Here is a 24,617-nt window from a genome sequence, read left to right on the forward strand (position 1 = left end):
GTGTTGATTCAGAGCTGTTTCCTCAAAATTCTGTCTATAAGGAGCTTCTGCTGGTGGATTCTTCATATTCAAGGACTGAGAGTGAAGAGATTTTTTCCAACCCTCTTGAAAAAGCCATGCAAATGTCTTTGTAACTTTAATAGATGGGGGCAGAGTTTTAACTGTGTGAGGATGGATTCAGTTCAGTGTGGGATGCTGCTGAACAAGTGTGGTATCAAAGCAGCTCCTGAGTGTCCCTTTGCACATCTGACCAGCTCCAGAGGGATTGTCATTAATGTGCTTCTCTCTCCTTCCTTCTCTTTAGTATTCATGCAGTGCTGATCATGTGAAAATTACTCACACTTCTGACTTGAGAAAAGTTTCTTAACTGAGAAATTCCACCAATATCAAGGGAATTAGAAATTCAAATGGGGGGAAATTATACACTGTGTGTGTCAATACAGCAAACCTTTATAAAAGCTGCAATCAATCACGTTGGCATCAAAGGTGGGGGACTTTTCCCTGTCACCAGGTGGATCACAGGCCAAGGAACAGAGGGAAGAGCTCAATGAGGGGAAGGAACATTGGTTTGGTGCCTGGAGAGAGGGGCAAGAGCACAGAGCTGGAGTGACTGCTGGAGCCTCTCTGGTGGTGAGCCAGAGTTCTGCACAGATCTTGTCTGCCCGTTCTGGGTGCCTGGGCTGGGCTGTGGAGCAGCTCTGTCTCTGTTTTGGAGCTGTTTCAGTAGAACAAGAGTTTTCTCTCGAACTCTTCAGCTCTTGAGCTGGGCTGTGCTGTCCCCATAAACCTCTGCCTGAGTCTCCCTGTCCTTCCCACGCTTTGTCACCTCCCCTGTTCCTGTCCCAGTGAAACCCCAAACCCTCATGTCTGGGTTCAGCCTCACTTCAGACAACTCACTCTGCAAATGGTTGAAATGCCCTCCATGAGTGTGCTGATCCCCACTGGATCCCCCTGTCCAGCTGCTGACAGAGCAGTGCAGATGCACATTGACACCTTTACATTTCCTTTATCTCTGCTGTGTTGTGTAGCTGATCAAATAAACAGCTCTCCCTCCAAAACACCTCCCTGGTTTCAGTGTGCCATGTGGAACCTCAGGCAGGGATTTGTAAAACCCAGCAGTGACTTGCAGAGGCTGCAGCTGCTTCCTGCACGATTCTGCCTCTCTGCTACTCCCCTTTTGTGTTTTGACTGCCAAATTTTGTGGTTTTGTAGGTCTTGTATCTGAGCTCTCTGCTGTCAGCTCCCTGAGATGCAAGAGGTAGGCACAGCCCAGATGCTTGCCTGAAGCAGAAATAACACATTTTTCTACTACTGTTCTCCATCAGGTCCCCTGAGTCTTGAATTTCTGGCAGACAGCATTCCACAGGGAGAAAAAGAACCTCAGGCCTTTAGTTTGCAGTTGTTGTAGAAACCTGATTCTGTGGTGTAATTTAGCAGATTGAAATAGAGATACAGTAAATCTGTTATACCCTCTTAGTGACTCAGTAAGCTTCTACTGGCAAGAAGTGTTCAGACTTTGGAATATTCAGTAATCCCTTCCCATTTCCAGGGGCTTTTGTGTATTCCCAGTGTTCAGTCACAGCTGGGAGGGCTATGAGCGCTGATAAGTGTGTGTTGCTGGATGGGTGTTTTTGAAACTACAGAGAGACAGCAAGGAACGAAGCAGCCAGGAGGAAAAACAGCTCCTGGGGCTGATTTAAGGGTTTATGTGAACACAGATATATATTTGTGTCAGACAAGGATGTAGGAAAGGTGAGCAGTAACAGCCTTGTTGCTTCTGATGCTGAAAATACAGCAGTGCAGTGTGTGAAAGCAACGAGGGCTTTAGTGGTGCATATCTGATGGGAAACACTGCTATTTCCAATCAGGATGTGTGAATTGTCTTGGTCAGACTTTGGGTTGACAAGTGCTGAAATTCTGTAGGATCACATGAGTTTATTTTCCTTGTGGTAGGAACGTGATTAGGTAAGTTATTATCTGGGTGTAATTTTATGACATGTAATAGGAAAATTTCATACAAGAGTCCATCCAGTTGTGTGTGAAGTTTCCTGCATTAACTTGTGTGAAATGTGGCTCAGAGTTGGATGCCATTGGAACATTACAGAACACATGGAGGAATTCTGCAGCTGAAATTTGACAACAATGGTTTTTCAGACCACAAATCCTGGAGAAAAGCCAGGCAGGAATTACCATGGCATATTTTGGGGTGCATGTTTGGCTTTGGGAGCATTGGCAGTTCAATCTTGCCCTTGTTCTGGGGCAGCAGGTTTACCTCAGTAGTTTGGGCACTTCCTTTGTGCCACTTGTGCTGTATTTGGGTGCTGTGGGTGGCTTTGGCCATTCTGTGTCCTTTTCCAGAGGCTGGGGGCATTGGCAGGTCTTGGGCACAGCGTGGGGTTTGTTTGGGGACAGTTTTGAGTGGATTGTCAGAGTGTGCAGGGGCTGAGCTGTGCCTGCTCGGGGCTGGGAGGGTGGCAGGTGTCCCAGGAGGGGACAGGCAGGGCCGAGGGTCACTCACCTTCTGCGCCCTGCGCTTGTCTGCCCGCTGGTTCTGGTGGTAGATGCGGCTGAAGTTGGAGACGATGACCGGCACGGGCAGCGCGATGACCAACACCCCGCTGAGCGAGCAGATGGAGCCAAAGATCTTCCCCGCGATGGTCTTGGGCACCATGTCACCATAGCTGCAGGGCACAAACACACAGGGAAGCCCCTCGGTGAGAGCACAGCCTGCCAGGTCCCTGAGCAGTGAGCAGGGTGGCTCTGAGCTCAGGGACAGCTCGGTGCTGTTTTGTCACCCCGAGTGAGCACAGCCACCTGCCTTGGCCAGAGCTGAGCTGAACCAGAGCAGAAATGCTGCCTCAGGCACTGCTGGGTGTTTAAATTCACATCCTCACTCATTCTCTCCACACCTCTCCATGCAGATGAGAGCCAGCAAACTTAAAACTCTGTGTCTGCTGGGGAGCAGTTCATCTATTTTCATTCCCTTGCACCCAGGTGCAAATGAGGACTGATTTACACTTCCATTTCAAACCCCAGCAGTTTCCTGGCCATCTGCACAGTCAGAAATTTGGGGGTTGTTCAAAGTCTGCATTCAGCAAAAGGTGAATTTTCAGGGATATGAGAGCAGCTGAAAAATATTCATACAAAGCTCTGCACTGGGTTGAACCCAACAATCTTCTGTTGTGATTTGTGTTGCATAAAGAGGACGTGGGGCTGCTGGAGCAAGTGCAGAGGAGGCTGTGGAGATGTTCCAAGGGCTGGAGCCCCTCTGCCCTGGGGAAAATCCAAAATTTGACATCTAGAGAAGCCCCTGGCTGCTATCAGATGGTATTTAGCATTTCCATTGTTTTCTTTGAGGTGCTCTGGTGCTTGGTGCAGCAAATGATGAAAAGAGAAATGATTTATTGCAGTTGAGGCTTTAGTTGTACCTTTGATGTCAGTCTAGGACCAACAAAGAGCTTTGAGGGGAATAGAGTCGAGCAAAGAATTATTTACATCCAAGAGGAAAACCAAATGTTTCAAAACACCTTTTTTATCAGCTGAACTTCTTGTCCCCATGCAAGAACTTGTTGGTATGAGGAGCTGAATAAAAGCAGGACTCCTTGCATGTTAAATGCTTCAAGCATCATTAGCCACAGCTTACTTATCCCAGACAGAACACTTCTGCCTCCCCCCGCATCAGAAAACCTCAAATCAATAGATTGCTCTTTGTGTCTATTAACTTTTTAGCTGCTGCTTTCTGCAAAGATAATTTCAAAGCTCTTGCTAAGTGACAAGTTCTTCTACCTCATTTAACACTGGTCAAAAAAAAACCAACCAAAACCTCACTTTTCTCCTGCCAGCCCCTCACACAGTAAGGCTGGAAATTAATCATATGCCTCCAACATGATCTCAGCGACCCAGAGCACAGAGAGAAAGCCATTCTGTGCATTTGCAGAAAGTACAATAATAAGTGTCTGGCTCAGTCTGTCTCAGAGTTTTGTTCTTACATGCAGACTGAGTTACCTCATTACTTGGGACTTCAGAGAAGCTGCTTTAAAACACCACCAGGAAAGATCAGTGCTTGGAGCTTGGAGGAAGGATTTTGTGGGGAGATGGAGAACTTCATTTGCAAAGCTCTTGTGAGAGAGGCTGCAGTGAGGAGCTCTGCAGTGGCTGAGCAGTGGCACAGGGGCAAACCTGGAATTGGTGACATTCTGGGTATGTTGCAGTTTTCCTGGAGGATTCTCCTGGATTCCTCTCGCTGGGAATCTGCTGGCTTGGACATGAGGCACTTGGGAATGTCTTCTCTGGTTTTACTGGACTGAGCTGTGATGTGGAAATGTCAGAGCTGATGTTTGGGAATATCTTAGCTTTGTTTACCAGAGGCAAACCCAGCTAGAGCTCCGTGTTGATCCCCTTGCACTCACTGAGAGCCTCCCTGTGACTTTGACAGGGCTTGGAATGAACCTCTGAAGTTGCAATTGTTCTGCTCCTCTATTGACATCCACAGCTCCTGCAATATTCATTGCTGGGGAGACTATTTCTGTCCTGATGCTACCACAAGGTTCTAATGGCCCCATGGCATATTTATATCAGGTACAGTGCCAAATAAACTCATAGATTGGATTTCAGTTAGCACTAATTAGGCATTTCAAACCAAAAACTCCTTTTCCCCAGACTGCAACAAGAGAACTCAACTTTCCCATTAATTTGTTTAGTAAAAGGCAACTTGTCATCTAAAAAACTTCTCCAGAAAGTGCATTTTAAGTAATTCATCAATAATCTCATTAGAGCAGCGAGAAGACAGAGGACTTGGGTAATGATTAACATTCAGAGGGTCTGAGGGATGTTTGAGCTGCAGGAACACAACAGGAGGCTGTGAATTCTGTGGGCTTTTAATGTGACCTCCAGTAAATAATTTCAACTTTCTGCACCTCAGCTTCCCACTTGGAAACAGCAATTAACAACCTGATTTTTGTTTTGTTTAGGGGTGCTGAGTTCCTCAGGGGGAGCAGCCAGCAGTGACCCCCTGGTGCTGAGCAGTGCAAATGTGGCTAAAACAGAGTTTTTGTGCAGGAATGTGGGGTGGCACAGTCTGCAGGTCCCAGGGCTCTGGGGTGGCACAGATGTGCTGTTCATCTGGCCAGACTGAGAGGCCAGAGCAGCAGCCTGGAGGGAAACACATTCCCTCTTTCTTTTGCCAGGAATCCACAGAGATGGCAACAGATTGAGCTCATTTTCAGCTGCAGAATTCGAGGGAAGGATCATCCCGTGGGATGATATAAGAAAATAACAGAAAATAACTTTTTTAGTGGTCACTCTCTAGACTGGAAAACACTGCATGCAGAACTTCAACTTTCTTTTTATTATTTCTCATGTGACTTCTGTGTTCTTTGGCTAGAAAAAGGGTCATATGTCACTCACCCTAATTAGCAGCTATTAGTGTTGACAACATAATGTGCTGTTGTTTTTCTCGCTGTCAGTAGAGAAGTGTTCTCAAATAGAGGTCACTGGTTTGAGCCACAGAGGTGCCTGGGCACTGCTCAGGTCCCAGCTGGAGACAGCAATAAATAAGGTGCCCAAGAGCTCATCAAATGACTCACACTAAAAATAGCTCCTCACGGCGTCTCTGATGATCCTGCAGCATTCCCAGCCCTGCAGACAGGGAGCTGGAGGAAAACAGCTGGGAAATCTCTGGTGTGGGGACATCAGGAGGTATGGTGACAGCTCTGTGGTGACAATGCAACAGCTTTGCAGAGGATGCTCCTTTCCAGCAGCCTTTTTCTGAGCCAACTTTTCATTCTGGATGAGGCAGTGAGCTGGGGAGGAGCTGCTGGGTCATGAATTAGAGCAGCATGGAGCTGCTGTCCCCGTGGGACACTGGCAGGGCTCTGGGCTCTCCATGGAGCCTTCTCTTCTCCAGGTGAGCTCTCCCAGCCTGGCTCCATAGGCTTGGGGATCAACTTTAGTGATCTCCTCTGGACTCATCCAGCAGCTCTGGGGTCAGCAGGACAGTGCAGGGGGACAACACCTTCCTGCTCCCCAGCAAACCTTGGCAGAGCATCAGCTGCTCTTTCCCAGAGGCTCCAGGTGTCCCTGCAGACTCAGCTGAGCTCCCAGGGCCAGCACAGCACCAGGGGACAGTGGCTCCTCCACCCCACGCCAAGGGCTGTGCTTTTCCCTGTCCCAGAGCTGGAGAGCTCAGGGGACACTGGCTGCCCGGTGGTGCCAAACCACGCGGTGTTCACACCCAGGGCAAGCTGAAATATCTCCTGGAGCTGGGAACAGAAACAATGCTCTTTCCCGATTTAGTTTTTCTGCCTCACACGGGCATTAGCAGCTCTTTGGGAGCTGCTTTATCTCTCTAACCTTTTGCCCGGCACAGGAGAGTCAAAAGAAGATTTTGCTCCAGCCAGTAAGCATCTGCTTTTAGGACAATAAAGACAGAATAATAACATTATGTACTGTACAATAGAGCATGATTTTGAAAGCCTTTTGCATGAAAGAGCTGGAATAAAGCATGGCATTAGCATGTAGCTTTCCAGGTGCAAGAGATCCTTTTTTATGCTCCAAGTAATTCACTCGGCGATGTTGTGATTTGCACAAAGGAGGGGAAAAATGGCTAAAATTCAGCTAGAAGGTTTCAGTGGCATTGCCAAACTGAATATTGCACGTGGCAGCTCCAAGGAGCTCCTGTCCCTCCATTTCACAGGTGAAGTCCAAGGTAATCTTGCTAATGTTGCTTTGAGCCCCCGGAGAAATAATGATCATGTCACTTCCAATGATCCAAGGGAAGGAAAGGCAGATTTTGCTCATTCCTCTGTGGGCTTTGCCATGATGAACGAGCAGGGAATTACCAGCTATGGCAAGGGGGCTGGGATACTTGGATCTCTTGTTTAGGGTTTAATTCATCATTTTTCTCTGTTTCCCTCACCTCTGGGGCCCAGCGAGGTGCAGCTCCCCTGTGCTGCTCTGCCATGCACTCAGGGAAGGGTTTGGGTTGGAAAGGACCTTTAAAAAGCCATTTATTCCAACCCCTGCAGCCAGCAGGGACACTTTCAACTCCATCAAGTTGCTCCAAGCCCTGTCCACTCAACCTTGAATGTCTGCAGGGATGTCCAGCTGGGTTTTGCAGACTCAGAATCACAGACTGGTTTGGGTTGGGACCTTGGGGCTCCTGGTTCCTCCTGCAAGACTGAGCTGTAAACAGAGCTGTGATGGCTTTGAAGCAAGAGAATCTCAAACAGGCTGTCAAATGACAGCCTTGAACAGTAAATCAGCCGTGGCTGGGGAAGTACAGGGCCTATTTCATGCTAGGATTCTTTTACATTAAATATACTTATTTTCTGCCTTGTTTGGAGCTGGGCAGTTCCCCAGCTGGGTATTCAACTGCGAGATCTGGCATGGTTTCACACTACTGTTTGCTTTTTCCCTGGCATAATTCATTTGGTAATGTTTTCATGGATGCTCTAGAAATTCTGCTGCAATTCCATCCCTCAGCCAAGCTGTGAGGGATGAGGGCTGGAGATGCATATCAGCTCCAGCAGCAGCAGCTTATCTTCAGCACTTGGATTCACTTTGATTTTTAGTAAAGCTGTGGTCAGCAGTTGCTTAGTAGGGATTTTCCAGGTGAAGTTGCCTTTTTGATGTTGCTCTGGTTTATAAATTCATATTTCCTGCTGAGTTTTGTGTGATAAAAGGATGGAGATGTATCTAAAATTGTCCTCCTCTGAGGAGATGCAAGTTGTGTAGCTGTGAGAATGAGGAAGAAAAGTGGATTATTCCAGATGAATTTCCCAGGCCAGGCTGTGCCAACCCTCACCAAAGCCAAACCAAGGGAGAAGGTGAATTTGCAGTCAGCTGGTTGCTCATTCCTCCAGAGTTGTACAAAGGTGACCTGACTGAGAGCAACTGGTGGCAGAAATGTTCCTTCCAACAGCAGCAGGTGCTGCCCAAGGAAACAGGAATGTCTGTGAGGAGTCAGGAATGAACTAAGTAGGTTATTTAATATGCAAAGGGTGGAGAATACTTAATATATGAACACACTGGTTCCATTTATTCCTCCTGCCTTGGATCAACTTCTCAGCCTGTAGGCAGTTAAAACAGATGGTCTGAATTTGGGTAACATTCAGACCTTGAGTTGGAGCTAAAAATGGAATTTCATTGGCAAGGAAAGTAGGTCAGAAAGCTAAAGCCCCTAGTCCTAAAATGATGAAAGGCTTCTAATCAAGTGTTCCCTATTACCATTCATTAAACAGAGCAGGGGAAGAGCTGTTATTAGAGACCTTTGAAAAAGGGATTACAATGGGAGAGTGAGGATCCTCCTTCCTGCAGGAGCTCTGTGGCCTTGCAGAGCTGTTCTGGTGGAGATGGGATGAGTGTGGCTCAAATAGCATTTACTTTGTCATACCCATCTCACTGAAAGAAAAATCTCTTTTTATGATAGCTCAGGCTTTTCCATGAAACTTGGTAAAGCATTGGATATTTTTTAACAGCGAAAAAAAAGGGGAATTCTAAGCTGTTGATTTAACAGTTATTCAGAGAAAAGAGTGGAATTTACTGCAGTGTAGAATCAATATAAGAAAAGCTGAATTTCACTTTGGAGAAAATACCTCCAGTCTTAAAAGGCAGTTAAGTGTGGAGGTTGTTCCTGATGTTTATAAATTCAGCTTTTCAGAGGAAGCTCTATTCCCTTTAGTTCTTGCAAAGCTGAAAGATGTGGCAAAAAGTAATCTCAGGGTTTTTTTTCTTTATGTCATCTAAGATTTTGATCCTCAGATCTCAGTTTCAGCAGCAGTAGATGTATCAGAAAAAGCTTTCTAAGATGTTTTTGTTTGGATTGTTTGTTAGTCTGCTGAATTTACCAGCATTTTTGGTTGGGCAGCTCTTTCCCTGCCTCCTGCTCAGGGCAGTCTGGGGGTCTCTGTGGCCTCAGAGGGAATCCATGGTCAGCACAGCTGAAAAATGCAGAAATGTTCACAACAAGGGAACATTTAGCCCTTCAACTCACCATCATCCCTGGGGAAAAACTCCCTGGTTTACCAAACAGTGGGGATTTATTGTCACACATGAGCAAAAATAAGTCTCTTTGACTCTTTATTTCTTTGCTGACAAAATCCTCCCCTCTCCACATTCTGGGTTTTTTCCCAGTAAGGGTGAGAATGTGATATTATTTTCAAGAACTCCAGTTTCCTTGGTAATTGGAGCTTTTCACCCTGAACCTGACAGCAAGTTCTTCTGGGTCAATATTTAATTTAATTTAAATTGTGATGTGGGCACTGAGACTGAAATGCAGTTCCAGGAATTAGCCCTGGAGGTGAGCAGGGCAGTGAACACCTGGGGGAATTTCTTGTTTGGACCCAAATTAATGCTTTCACCCTTCATGTTTTCTGCAGCCATCAGGCATCAAGAACATGCTTGAAATATTAGTAAAAAGTCCTGAGTATTGTTGTCCCTTTGATTCAGGCGTCAGGCATGTGAGCAGCTGAGTGCTTCTCAGTAATGCCCACTTTTTAAAAAGTGTTTGTTTTAATGGAAAATAAAATGTCCCAGATTAAGGCATTATTTATTTCTGGCTGCACACACTAAAGGCCTTTTAAATTACTTCATTCATTATTAATTCAATAAGACTCCTCATATTACTTGGAGTGAAAACCTTACACAATTACCTGCCCAGAGAATCCATTTTTTTTAGCTTCTTAACTCTCTGTAGAAGGAATTTTTTTGGAAAACATGCAGGCTGGAGGGGCAGGCAGTGCGTTGAGCAATTAGATTTTTCACCTAATATTAGGGCTGCAGGCTCCCTGCCCTGTCCTAAATCCTCAACTGTGGTGTCAGCTTAAAGGAAATGCTGGGTTTTCGCTTTCATTTCATCCTCATCTTTTGCTTTTCTGTCTTTTTAAGCAGCTTGAGTGTCCATGCTGAGCCATGTCACATTCCAAACGATCCACATACTGTGCATTTTAATGAGCTGCTAACACTGATTATACAAAAAGCAATCTCAGAAATATTTACTGAGTCAAAAAAAAAAAAAAGCAAGCCTATGGGGAACTAATTAGCTTTTTAAGAATTGGCTTTTTGAAAGGCTCAGACTCTGGAAAAGTTGGACTTGGAAGCAGTTTCAAAGAAGTTGGAGAAGTGACTGAAGAAAAGGGAGTGAGTTGTAGTGGAGTATTTGTAACAGAATCTTCCACATCCCAGGCTTCTCTGTGCTGCTCAGAAGATGCACTGGAAGCTGAATTTATATTATATGATATCTAGAGAGACAAGAAATGCAATTATTATGCAGAGAAATGCCATATAATGCCTGGATGTTGTGCAAAGTTTCTGCAGCCTTTCTGAGGGGACAAAATCTTTGTCCCTCTGTCCCTGGCCAGTTCCCTCCACCAGGATTTGACATTGGAAATAATGACATAATGACATTGGAAACTCACTGCATTCCAGGCAATGGCCTGGAATTCAAGAAAATTCCAGTTAGTTTGGTACAGAGCTGATTAAAGTTTCCCTTTCCTGAGATGTAAAATGCAATCCAAGGTTTTCATATTCCCTGGATATTAACTTCTGTCCCTTCCAAGGGCAAGTGATCCCAATAATGTGATATTTGTCATCAGATAGTGGCAGATGAAAGGAATTGAGAATTTCCTTGGATCAGGGCTGCATTGTAAATAAAAGCCATTGTAAATAAATATTCCAGTGATAGAGGAGGGATTGCAGGAACATCCAAATGCTCGTTTTGCAGAAAACACTTAGAAACTCTGCAGAAATGATTTGAGTGCAGAGCGTTCAGGTCTGGAAATGTAAGGGACAAATCCCGTTAATAATGGGCCAAATGTCAGTCCAGAAATTCAAACATGGGCTGCTCCTCGTGGGCTGAGCTGTGTGCCCAGGATATTAGTGAGATCAAGGAGATTTGGAAGGAGTTTGCTTCGCTGCCCTTCAGTAAAATCCCACAGAATATTGCAAATGTTGGGGGCTGGGAAATGCTCAGGGCTCTGCATGGGCAGGGAGAGTTTGTGCTCAGACTGTGCCAACCTTTCTTTAAACAGTTTTACTTAAACTTTTTAAGTAAAAGTAACAAAAACTGATTGAAAATAGAGGCTGGTTGGTAAATAGTTCAGTTTCCTTTGTCTGTATTTGATGAAAACCACTGCAGGATTTTTCTTTCAAATACGAAGAAAATCAAGAAGAAAAATAGCTCTGCCTGGAAGTCCCTGTTATTTTCTTCTTTGTTGGAGTGTTTTATCATTCTCAGCAAAAATTAACTGGAGTTGTGGGAGTTTGGCAGTGATTGATAATGTCACCCCTGAGGGTCACCCAACCTGCACGATGCTCCTTTCCTCAGGGAAAGCTCTGAAAGTTCATTTTGAACTTTTGGCTTTACAAATGTGCTTCTCCCAGATGAGAAGGCAGACAGCTTGTGCTGCAAATTAACTTGCTAATAAAAATAATTAGCACACGAAGGGACAATGGCCAAAATCAAACCCTGCTTTGTTTCTCCAAGTGTGTTTGAGTATTGCATGAATAGGAGCAGATTATAAGAATAATTCACTTGTGATCTGCATCTTGGGACCAAACTGAATGATGCTTCTTGTCTCTCCAGATACCTCAGGTTCTTTTCTTTGTATTTCTGCATTTGAGCTGCCGGATCTTTATGCACATTCATAAGTATTTCAGAAAAAAACAAATCACTCAGCTGTCTGGTTCATTTTCTGGTACCACAACTACACAGTGAAATTACCATTTTGCAGTTTCCACACTAAATCTTTTGTCTGCTCCTAAATCCTCTGTCTGGTCCTTCCCATCACTGCTTATACAGTTGGGAAATTCACAGCTTCCCTGTCAGCAGGTTTTATTTTCTAATTCCCTTCCTGTCTTAGAAGATTTTTCATCATTACTTGCACAATCTGAGATTTAAACCATCATCTGTTACTTCATTCCCATGTCTGCTGTGAAGAATTTCCCCTTTGCCCCCTCAGCCTTTATTTTCTCTGGGATCTCTCAGGAGGAAGGTGAGCATTCCTGAGACATCCTTTCCATCCTGTTGCTGTTTATTCCCAACCCTGGGAAGTTGAGCTTTTCCCTGTAGAAACAACACTTGCAATGCTGAGTCTGACTTGATGCTCCATAAAACACTTGCCTGTGAATTCATTCCCTTGCAATTCCTGATTCCCCATCCTTCCTGCAGCTACAAACCACCACAGCTACCTTTATTGGAATTTATCTCTGGGACTGATGTGCAGCAGCCTCATTTCCCAGGGTGATTTTGGAATAAACAAGCCAACAGAACCCACGTCAAAGCAAAACATAAAACCCCTAAAACAAAGCCAGGAGCTCAGGTCTGCAGCAGGCATTTCTCTTGTTGCCTTTCCCGTGGAGACAGGAGGGATGGCAGGATGTGGATGCCTGGCAGTGTGTCCTGGGCAGGCTGTGGGTTTAGATCTGTCAGGGATTTATATCGGGACAGGCATGGAGCTTAACTTTTCCCTTTTCCCTTTTTCCTGAGAGCTGCAGGAGCCCCACAGAGGGACACAAGGCACACAAATCCCTCCCAGGCTGCCCAGGGAATCAGGGGAGGGAGAGCTGAGTGCCAGAGGTTTGTTTCTTTGCAATTTTGGGGGTTTAGTGCAGATCTTGAGCAGAATCATGGAATTGTTAAGGTTGAAAAAGAACTTTAGGCTCATCGAGCCAAACCACCCCTGTGCTCATCACTCACTTGTCCTCCAGGGTCACACAAGTTTTCATCCCCTCTGGGGTTGGTGACATCCCCACTGCCCTGGGCAGCCTGACAACCCTTTCCATGAAGGAATTTTCATAATACACACCCTGAACCTCCCCTGGCACAACGTGAGGTCATTTCCTTTTATCCCATGGCTTCTTACGTGGGAGAAGAGACTAATGGGAATAAATGGGGAAAAAACCAGATTTCTCCCTCCTCCTGCTTTAGGAAAATCAGTGGCTGAGCTTTAAGCTGCAGGATTCAGTGCACGGATTTCCTCTGACTTCGGCACATTTTGTGCCTTTTGTATTCCTGGGGCAGCTAAGCCCCTGCAAGTCTAAACCCTCTTTTATCCAGTGCTAGATCAAAAATGCCTTCTAAAAATATCTCCCCTTTGAGCAGTTCTTAGGGGAATCACCTTTGCCTCATTTGAGGAAGAGAGGCAAGAAGAACAGAAGATATCCTTCCCTAACCTGTGGAGCTACCGAAGCTCAGGACAGAATCCCAGAATGGTTTGGGTTGGAAATGGCCTTAAAAATCATCCCATATGGGGAACTTGGAGCAAACATTTGAGCAGCTGCAGCTGTTGGTTCCTAAAAGGTTGGATTTGGAATTCTTTTCCAACCTTTTTGATCCCCTGTGTTTGGTTCTGGCTGCTGCAGGAACCAGGGCAGTGCATCCCGACTGCTGCTCTGCTGGGAGGGAAATTTTCTTCCTGTTTTTATTTTTAAAATGAAATCATTTCACTGCTGAAATGAATGGGTGGGTTTAGGTTTTAATGGAACCAGAGTTTACCTAGTAAAATGAGCTTTATTCCCATCATTGTGCTTAATAATTTTGTCTCATACATAACTGTTCTCTGAAAATATTGGTAAAACTTCCTGGCCGTCAGTGAGTGTGGCAGGTTTGATATTGTCAGGAAAATGAGGGTAAAACTCTGGATGACTTCACAGAGCTCACGTACCTCCAGCCTTGCTGGGATTTATGAGCATGAGCTGGGAAGGTTTTGTGATTTTAATTTTATTTATTTAGTATAATCGTTGTGCTTTGAACAGGAAAACAGACTGATCCTTGTCTTTTCTCTGTCCTGTCTAAATCTCATCTGTAATACCAGAACAGCCAAAGTTCCTTGCCTTGCTGGTGGAACAGACTGCTTAAGCACTAAGCCCTGGTAATCCAGTTTATGTTTTCCTACCAGTAACTGTAATATGGAGATATGCACAGCTTGTGCTTGATGTAAGCACTGAGATCATGACAGTGCTCCCAAATCCTTTTATTTTAAGATTTTTTTAGTTGATAAACTTTCCATGTTTGCCCTTCATTTGTCGTTTCTAGCAGAGGATTTAGCCCAAATCAGGTTCCCATTCCTTCCTCTTTCCCTTTGCCTGGAGATTTCTGCTCCAGGATGTCACCTGCAGGGTGGGAAAGCAAGAGGCTCTGAGGGATGTGACTTGTGGCTTCCTGTGACCTTGGGAGCCTCAGCAGCTCTTTTCTCCTCCTCTACTCGCCCCAAAGTGAGGAGTGACCCTTTCCTTCCCCTCATCCCCAGAGTTCCCTGCTGCTCTTTCTCTGAGGGACTTTGCCCTTTGCACTAACAGTGTCCACTCGCTATTTTCATCATCTTTATTTACACTTAGATTAAGAATTCGTATTATTCAGTACATGGCATTAATAATATCAAAATGCCATTTTATACAGTATTTGAGACCAGAATTTCCTATTGGAAATCAATGAGAACATCTTCCTAAAAAATGAGTGACCTGAATGTCCCTTCTTATATAAGGAGTGTCTATATTTATCAGTGCTGATATCAGCTGCTGTGGTTACCTGGCTGCTCATGGCTTGGACAGAATCCTGAGATGTGTTTCTCACACAACCAGCTCCTGTCAGAAGAGGGTGACTTTTAGTTTGCAGCAAGATTTAAGTGAATTCCAGTTAGGATTTAAAGCAGAAGGCTGGAATGAAAGGCTGCAGCTCCCAGTATCAGCATTGCTTTGGCATTCCTGCCCAGGACACTCTGAACCAGGAGGGGTTGTTTCCCCCCCAGTCCCACACAGCTCAAGGTGACTGAGCAATTCCCTGTTCAGAACAGAACAGAACTTCATCTGTTCTCAGAGCTGGGTCAGGGAGAGAGCCTCGATTCTATTCCCAGTCCTGCTGGAAATGACACCTCAGTGTATCCTGGACAAATTTAGAGTCACAGCAAGGATGTCAAGTGATCAATGCCACTGAAAGCAAGGCTTCTCTTCTTGTTCTGCAATAAATCTGTATATGTTGCATATGATACATGACATTTGCACTCTCAAACTGCAGAGGGATTAGGCTCTGTTTGCTGAGCTGAATGTTTTGTGTTTATCTGGAAGTTTTTATCCATACATATGTATATATCTGTGTATCTAGCTCCTGTATCTGATTTAGCCTGGGATGTAATCAGTAAAAAATTGCAGGGTAACCTCATCACCTGTAAGCCTTCTAGTGGGAAAATGTGCAGCACCAGCAGGAATTCAGATTAGCAATGTTAAAAAGAATATGTATCTTTTCATCAGTGCTTTCTTCCTCATTAAACACGGAGTTTGCTCATAAGTGTTTGCCAAATAAGAAGGGAGAAATAGGTAAAAGCAAATAGTCTGCAATTAAATTCCTTTGAATTTCCCCAGAAGGCTCACCTTAGCTTAATTTAATATCCCCTCAGTCGTCCCAAGCCGTGTGTTTGGCTGAGGTGTGAGCAGGGAGGGTTTCTGCTGCCAGCCCTGGGGTGACAGCTTGGGGCAGCCAGCGGGACTTGGGGACCCTGTGGGGCTGCAGGAGCTCTGCAGAGCCAGCCAGGAGCTGCCCTTGGTGTCCCTGGAGCTGCCCTTGGTGTCCCTGGAGCTGCCAGGAGCTGCCAGGAGCTGCCCTTGGTGTCCCTGGAGCTGCCAGGAGCTGCCCTTGGCCCCAGGACCCTCTGAGGATGGAGGAACAGCCAGGCTGGGTCAGAGCTTGGCCAGAGCCCCAGGGATGGAGGAGCAGCTGCTGGAGCAGCACAGAGCTCAAGCTCATCCCAGCCCAGAGCACTGCACAGCTCTCCCCAGCTCCCTGGGGATTCCCTCTGGAACGCCAGGCTGTGCTCTGCTGTGCTCAGGTGGGGCACAGGCTCTGATCTCTGTGGCTCACCTGGCTGAGCTCCACTAAGGGCAGGACTTAGACCAAGCTCCAGTCTCTGTGAGGCTTTATTTATCTTTTTTTCATGTGCCACTGTAACATTCTCTGCCTTTGGACTTGCTGGTATTTCAGCATTAGGTGTGGCTCAACAAAGATCAGTTTTTATCGAAGTAAAATGTCAACAAAATTCATTCCTTGGAGGCTGCTTTGATGTTTCACTTCTCCAATTTACACCAGGGGCAGCAGAAGCTGTTTGGGGAGTTCTTTAATATTCATAAAGTATTAGTTCACTGCTGTTTCAGATGTAGATTCCAATAAGGTCCTCTGGGCGAGTAAATGGACTGGTTTGACTTGCAGTGATTTTTCACACACAACAAACTCTGTGGATAACTAAGAGCTGCCCTTCAGCTGGGCAATTTTCAAAGTGCATTTATATTCATGAGTTAGCTGGCAGTCACTATTTCACAGCCACAGGATGGTGTTCAGATTTACAAAAGGAGGGGACAGATCTGGAGCAGCACTCGAGTTTTTGGCCTTGGTGAGGCTGTAAGTCATATTTCTGAGGATGGTTTGTTATTTGTTGGGTGCTGCCTGGCTGTGAACACTCTGGAGATCACTCTGCTGCACTTTTATCCTCATGGCTTTCAGCACTTTGGCCATGGAACTGAAGATGCCCTTCTGGGCAGGAGGGCAGGGCAATCCCCAGAACCTTCCTGAGCTGTCAAATCTGCTCTTTCAGCTGCTCTGCTGCAGATTTGTTGTATGGGAAGGAATCTTTGAATTCTGAAATTACAAATATTAAAAAAAAAAAATTGTAGCCAAGCCCTGGTGTTTTAAGTACTTACACTTGTAGCTCTTGTTTTAAAGGATTTGATTGTTCCTCCAGCCCATCTGTGAAGGGCTGTGTGCTCCAGCGAGTCGTTTCTGAGGTGCACAAGTAAAGGAATCACAGCCCTCGCCAGGGATTTCGCAGTGTAACAAACACATCCCCAGGCTGAACACTTTCCATAATGCTATTTTGGAATCTTTGACTGACTTGAAAAGAACTTGATGCTTGTGTCATTTTATGTAAATCAAGCTCCGTCTGTCACTGCCTATTGTACGTAAAGGGGCTGGAAAATGCTTTTTTAGAAATGCAGGAGGCTATTTCTGCTGAAGTCACCACCTTACGCACGTCCATGACACAATATTTTTTTCCATAATTGTAGCACAATTACCCACGGATAGAAATCAGAGGATGATTCTCGCAGCTGTCCTAAAGATATCATAGAAAATTGATATTTCAGAGGCAGAAGCCTTGCTCAGCTCTGCAGGATCAGAATGTTGACTCAGGACAGGAGTGTCAGCTCAGGCCAGTGTCCTGGTGAAGGTGGCATTTAAAGCTCTGACAATTCAACAGGAGTACCAGGCAGGTGTTTGCAAACCAGAATTAGTAACAAAAATATGAGACACTTCACAAGTTTTTTTTTTTTAATGTGCATGTGATTGCATGGGAATCATCCCTGGATCATGGGAGGAATGATGGAGAATGTGTTGTTTTCTGAGATCTTCAACAGTTTCACCTCTTGCTTCATCTCCAAGTTGGAGGAGCTGCTCAAGTCAGAGGGTATTTCAGATATGTGTGTGTGTAACATATATATATATTTGGCTGCTAATTTAATTTATACATGCAGCAGGGGTTGGGTAAGAAGTGAAGAGATGAATTGTGCTGCCTTATTAGAATCTCAGGCAAGCTGATTGCCTTTCCCTGCCTGCTCTCACCTCCTGATGGATGGATGGATGGATGCTCAGTGAATGTCAGGGATTCTGCTTCCTTCCACGGAGGATTACCCAGGCTGCTGCTGCAGCTTCAGAGAGGTTTAACAGCAGCTTTCCAAAGCCAGGGAATAACCAGTGGAGTGGCAAAGACTCCTCTGAGAGATTTCCCTTAGCAAAGCTGTGGGTGAACCAGAAAATCTGCCTGGGGAATGTCACAGCTCCCAGGAATTTGTTTAAAAGCAGGGAGGGAGGCAAAGAGCTGCAGGCAGTCAGATCCACGGAGATTTTCACTTACACCTCTGTGCCCTTGAAAACAAGAAGAAATCTCGTGTAATAAGTAAAAATAACCAGTAGGACCCCAAGTTATTCCCAAGAATAAAGGGAGGAAGCTCTATCAAGCATTTAAAGGAAAAAACATTGATCCTGCTCTACTGAAGTGGAGGGAATTTTACGGTTGACTTTGAGGGAAGCAAAAACAAGTCTTTGAACTGGATTACTTCTTGTTTTCATAGCGCTGTGGAAAATATCTCCAGCTCAAATGAAAACAAGTCAGTGTTATCTCCACTCCCAGGGCACTGAAGCTTGGAGAGTGTGAGGCTTTGGAAAATCAGGCAGGAAACGGGTGACAGAGCTGGGAACCTCAGTTTCTCCAGCTTCATCCTGGTGAAAGCACTTTGTAGAAACAAAAGTGACTTTTTCTTGCATTCTCCAAACGTGAGAATTCACATGATGAGTCTGAGCCTCCTTTTCCAACTTTTTCTGGTGGTGTAGGTTAAACACTTGCAAGTAGGTTACAAAGGACTCGAGAGCTGAAGAACAAATATTCCTCTGGTGACTTGTTGGTGCCCTAGTTCTGGGGCAGCAAAGTCAGAGGAGACAGAACATTTCCAGTCACACTAAACAAACGCTGGAGGCACTTTCAGGAGAGGTCCAGGGAGAAATGCAAAGCCAGGTGAAAAGATAGCATTGGTTCTTTAGGAACTGCTGGTTCTGAGCTGTTTTACAGCTTTTTTTGCACAGGGGAGAGGAGCTGAGGGCAGGAGCTCCATCATTCTGGGGCTGGAGATGAGCACTTTGCACTTGAACCATCCTCAAGGGCTCTTCTCCCCTCTGAAACACAGAATTGCTGCTTCGTGGGCTAATCCAGCCCTTCAGAGTCATTATGTATCTGGATGAATATTTGATTAGAAATTGTATTTAATTCTCAGTTGAATGAGAAGGAAAAAAACCCTTCAGCTGTTAAATGCTGTAGAAAGAGATTTCAGGAGTTTGAAAGGTGCAAAGGCTGTCTGCCCTTGGAATGCCCTTTCTCAGTGCCTCACAACCACAGAAGGATAGGGAGTGAGAAAGGATGCATTGTCTTGTGTTTAAAGGTTTTATGGGACATGAAATAATTTTGCTGGTTAAAAGCTAAACTTTATAGTGTTTCTATTTTTAATTAAATATTAATTGCAGAAGATGGCTGTGGAATTGACTGTTCAGATCATTTAATCCATATAGATGACCTTTACGTTGAATTTATTCTCTCATGCTTACACTGCCCTTCAACCCCATCTGGGGTCTGACCTCATCTCCAGGCTCTTCCACTCTTAATTAGAAAGATGCTGAGCTTACGCTGCTCTTTAATGTTTATTAATGTTCCTTTGCTGAGGATCCTGGAGGAGCTGGTGATTGCTGCTATAAACTTTCCCTGGCAGTTCTTTATGTACAAACAGCCAAGTTATTCCTACACAGAGTTGGGAGCTCTTCAAAGGGGCAGAAAAGGGGAACAGTTTCTCCTGGAGTTGAAAAGCAAACCTCCAATGCTCCTTTAGTGGAATGTAAGCATTACTTGAAAAATCTTTTTTTTTTTTTTTTCCCCTCCTCTCCCAGCCATCTTAATTCATTTCTTTTGATGCTGATAAGCAGCTTTGTGCAGCATGAAATTTCCTACCATGATTCTGAGTTGCCTGAGAATTCAGGTAAAAAAATGAACCACTGGCCAGCAAGAAAATGTGTGTTCATGTGCTGAAAGCCCTGAAAGGATTAGGTTCACTTGCAAAACTCTGTTTGCTGCTCTGAGATGTGATTCTGCTTCTCCTGTCAATGCACAAGTCACGAGCACTAACATGGTTAGAGACCGAAAAGTTAATTAAAACGGAAAGTTAAGGAGGGGAAATACAAGTGTAAACCAGTCTGTGGGACACCTGAGAGCAGACTTGCACCAAAGGGGAGTTTTAATTTGCACTTTAAATTACTTGAGTTGCTTTGGCACACCAGGCTCGTGGTTTCTACTGCTTTGCTGCTGATGTACATTGAATTATGTGGCTTTTGGTGAAAACAAAGATAAAACCAAAAAAATCCCTCCCAAGCCCGCAAAAAGCTGCTCCAGAGGACCAAGAGACTTTCAGGAGCCCAGGAACTCTCTGGCTGCTGGAATGTGAGATGGTCTGAGGAGAGAGCTCTGGATTGCAGAGCTGGGCTGGGATGGCATTGCCTCTGCCCAGGACTGAGGGTTTGGCTGCTCTGGATGTTCCCAGCAATCACTGCTGTGCCCAAAAACTGTGGTGCTTCTGGTGCTGCTGTGTGTGATGTCATTGCACAGAGCAGAGGGGAGAATGCAAAACAAGGGAAAAACTTTAAAATTATTAAACTCTAAAATTATTCCCTCAAAAGCTGCTTTTGCCCTCTGGGGTGACAGTAACCACCTTCTGTGCTGTTTAGGATAACTGAGACCTATCAGGACGTTGCTTCAGTGTGGGGATTTGACACATGGATCAAGTCCCTTAAGCCTGCTCCTGAGGATTTGGAGATTTTTGTAAAGCTCAAATGCACAAAGCAGCCTCTGAGCTGTGGCTGCTGGATGGATCAATGGAGCTGCATTTAACTTCTCAAGCAAAATCTGCCATGTTCCTTCTCTTGCATCCTTTCCTGGAGTTTCTATTTAATATTTAATAATACTGTTGCTGTGCTCACTGTTGTTTTCAAACAACAGCTTCCTTAAAGCGGCAGAAAATCCCTGAGAAGAAAAAGCAGTGAGCTCTTTAAGCACATTTGCCAGACCTCTCCCTATCTCTGCCCTCCAGTTATAGCAAGTCTATTATAATTCAAATCTAGGCATAAAATAGCCTAAGTTCTTCAGCTGGAAAGTTGGAAATTTCTATGCTAATGAGCACAGATGGGCTGTGGGAGCAGCTGGTTCAGAGGGATCCACCAGTTCCCCATCAGTTCCCCACAGTTCCTGCAGTGTCCCAAATTTCCAGCTCTGGTAACGTTTGGTTCTACATTTCTGGTGCTCAAGGAGTATCTAGACACGTGAACACCTTTCCCTTTGGGCACCTGATGTGATTTTTGGAGACCTCAGAACTTTGGACTGTTTTTATCAGTGCAGTGGCACCTGCATGGTGCACGGGAAAAGTGGGAATGGTCATTTGCTGCATTGATTCTTGGGGAATCAGTGCAGTGGCAAAGAGCAGAGATCCTGCCTTGACCATAAATCATGCCTTTAGGGTGCCTGGAATGCTTTGGGTTGGTGAATCCATCCTGATCACTTCCTTGGGCAACTTAACTCCTAAAGCCTTTCACGTTGGCACCTTTTGCCAATGGATTTGTCAGGTGGTGTGTGTTCATCAGCCTGGCTGAGGAGCTGGAAAATCCCAGTTGTGCTTCCAGCAGAGCCCAGCTGTGGGGTCAGAGGCTGTGTGGGGTCAGAGTGAGCCCAGCTATGGGGTCAGAGCCCGGCTGTGGGGTCACATAGCGCATCAGGTCTTGTGCCATGTGAGCAGCTCTGGCTGCTGAGCTCTGCCCTCTGTGCTCCCCAGGTAATTGGAAATCTTCACTTTCCTACATGCAGGTCTTAACCAGCTCTACACAATTATATTGATGACTTTATGAATGGATAAGAAAAGTAAATTTGATTATTTCTCAGCCATGCGTTGCTGTCTATAATTGCACAGATTTGGACTTTAATTAGTCAGATTGCTTCCTCAGCACAGAGCTGGACAAGACAAGAGCATTGACATAAAAAGCTGAATGTCCTCTCCTTATCAAACCCAAACCACACCTCTGGCTCCTTGTATTTGTCTCCTGAAAGGTTGTAATTAGGTCCTGAATCTAAACACTGCTGTTAGGTCACACCTAATTTGTGTGTTTGTGTTCTGCATTCGCTCTGTTCTTGTACCTTGTGGGTTTTTTTGGTGCATTTTTGTGCAAGTTGGTTTTGTACAGCAGGGAAAGAAATCCTGGCAGCGAAACTTGACTGCAATCCATGTGTGCAATTTGCACCTTTACTCAGCCCCTACACCTGCAATGATTTTCACAGGCAGATGAGTTTTGAGCACAGGTGCTCCAGGAACAGACACTCCACACCACGGCGTGCGTTACACAAATCGAATTTTAAAATTAAATTTCCGATGCCTAGAGAAAAAGATTGCAGGGAGCTAAAAAAAGCCCTGAATCTGATGGCGAATATGAATATACCAGCAAGTCACACTTCAGTAAGCTCCAGAGCTACCACTCCCTGCAAGAAATGCTCAGCAGGCTCTGCTTTAACCTCTGTCTGCTGAGCTGATGCTCTGCCAGCTCATGACAACCCCTGAAGTCCTCCTGCTCCTCCCTTTGGCTTCCTGGCTGGATGATTTTCCTTCTGCAGAGCACTGCCGGGCTGCTCGACTGAGTATTTCCAACCACCTAAATCTTGGGGCAATTATTTTAATAAATATGAATTGTGGGACTCCTGCCTAGATATGTAATAGAACTCTAATGTATAATATAGATGGAAGGCAGTGCAGCTGCACTGTGTTAATTAAGTATACACCAAACATATGGCAATACACCTCCAGACCAACAGGCACAGAGCTCTCTTGGATGCAATTAGCTCTTGTGCATGCATAAGGAATCAGCCAGGAACTCCAGAAATGCACAAGTCATAACCTCTGACTGATGGAATTACTGGTGCTAAACTCCTGCAATTCCATGGAAGAAGTGGTTTTCTAGTCCTTGAAGTGCTGCTGAGTTTGGGGTGTTTGAAAGAAGGAAAAATACTCTATTTTCTTCTATTTCTGATGTTCTTTGGTGCACAGTTCCCACATTAGAGCTTTGCCTCTGAGGAACCAGAGGAGTTGCTCAGGGAAAGAAATGCAGCCCCAGAGGGAATGAACTTCCATTACCCTGCAGTTTGTGCAGTTATTTTTATAGGTTTAAAATAGATGAAAAATCTGTACAATATTACTGTCTGATATAGCCTCACTGCCATTCTTGGTGTGAAGTTGCACCAAGATGCACAAAGTTCACAACAAAATTTTGACCCAATCAGTAAATGATGTAGAAAATATCAGTAGCAGAGCCCATAATATTCCATCATTGCCTGTAATTTGTGCAGAGCTGTGCAGGGAGCCCAGAGATGGACAGTGGGCACAGGGGATGAGCAGCTGCCTCTGTCCAAGTGACAAATCCCCCTGACTCTGACACCTGGATTTCACTCAGACAAAGCTACAAAAGCAAAAGACTCAGGAGATACAACAGGAGAAGCAAGGAGCACCTCTAGGACAGTTGGAAATGTTTCCCACAAAGGTTTTTTCCTCATTTCCGAGGAAATCCTGCCAGGCTGAGTGTGCAGCAGCCACAGGCAGTGCTGCTTGCTCTTGCTCAGAGCAATTCAGAAGGTTTAAGGCTTCAGATTAATGTGGGTTTTGGCTTCATACGGCTTGAAGAGTGGTGGAACTTCACTCTTGATTGTAAAGTGGTGGGGGGTTGTTATTTATTATTTGAACTCGTGTTTCCAGCAGCTCTTGCTGGAGCTGACTGTGGGTTTTGCCTCCAAAAAGGGTGACTTTGATGGCAGTGAAGTTTATCTGAGTGCAGGCAGTGTGAACACTGCTCACTTGGAGATGCAGAACGAGATCCAGATCAGCTCTGTGAGCTGCAAACAGGTTCAGCTCTGCCTTGTTTTCCCCAGTAGAGATGGATATCACCTCTTAGGGCACACACTTAACACTGGCTTTTCTATTCCCAGCCTATAATTAGTTTTCACACCTTGGCTATGTTTAACTCCCCTCTGTCTCATCTGTTAATCTGCTAACAAGCAGCAAATGTGTTTTAGAGTAGGCTCCAAATGGGAGGCCAGGACCTCATAGTTCACCTTCGGAGGGAGCTGCTCAGAGGGCACAATTCTTAGATAATTTTCAAATATCTTGTATTCATGTAGTTTTTACAGCCTGGACAAAAATGAGATTGTATATCTTAATATTAATGCAGAAAGTTGTAAATGGACTAAAAGCTAATAGCATAAAATAATCTTTAATTTCCTTTTGGTGGGAAATGATTTAATGTAAGTAAAGGTACCAGTTTTACAGCCTGGCAGCACTTTCCATGAGTTGTGCAAGCCAAGGAATTTCTGTTCTCCCAATGTTGTGGCAGTTCAGGGGGATGTTCTGGGGCTCTGTGCAGTGAGTGTGTTTTTATATCACATTGCCTGGCTCTGGTCAGACCAGCCACTGCCAGCATGTTTATCTCACTCATAAATTTTGACTTCGCAGGTCAGATCTCCTTTGTCTGAACATAAATGAAGAACAGCTCTTTTTAAATTCTCTTTCCCCCTACATCTGTGCTCACTGTTTCAGCAGTCATTGCCGCTGTGTGCTGTGTGTGGAATATCAAATTTGGAGCTGATCAGAGCCAGCGAGAGCAGGGGGTGACCTCTGTCATGTTTCTGTCCCCTCAGCTGCCATTCCCAGGCTCACAGTGCTGCTCATCCCGATGAGGAACCGTTTCATGCGTCAGCCTGACTTTTATTCATTTGTTCCTTTATTTATCTATCCATCATTCCCTCCAATTGTTTGCATAAGAATGGAGATTAAAACTTGTGCAATAATAGCTGGAGCTGAAATTGGATTCTAAGCCAGCCGGGCGCTGGGATGATTGGAGTTGTCAGAGCTGCAGGCTCCCCTCGTTAGGGGGATGATGTTCTGCCCCAGCTCCCACCCCGCTGCCCCCGCAGATTAAGGGAAGATTGTGCTTTCATTTTCATATTCTGCAGCTCTCG

At 45.1% G+C, this 24,617-nt stretch overlaps 1 protein-coding gene across 5 annotated transcripts in view; it reads right to left on the reverse strand.

Annotated features, from left to right (window-relative positions):
* KCND3 (potassium voltage-gated channel subfamily D member 3) overlaps positions 1-24,617 on the reverse strand; it is a 97,028-nt gene that overhangs the window by 25,433 nt on the left and 46,978 nt on the right. For all 5 annotated transcript variants that reach the window (XM_085044288.1, XM_085044283.1, XM_085044285.1 and 2 more), the window contains exon 3: positions 2,519-2,681. In XM_085044288.1, coding sequence (XP_084900414.1) covers positions 2,519-2,681 — 163 coding nt within the window. The remainder of the gene's footprint in view (positions 1-2,518; positions 2,682-24,617) is intronic.

Source organism: Lichenostomus cassidix, unplaced genomic scaffold (genome assembly GCF_008360975.1).
Source record: "Lichenostomus cassidix isolate B80296 unplaced genomic scaffold, HeHo_3.0 unassigened_scaffold_chr26, whole genome shotgun sequence".
NCBI lineage: Eukaryota > Metazoa > Chordata > Aves > Passeriformes > Meliphagidae > Lichenostomus > Lichenostomus cassidix.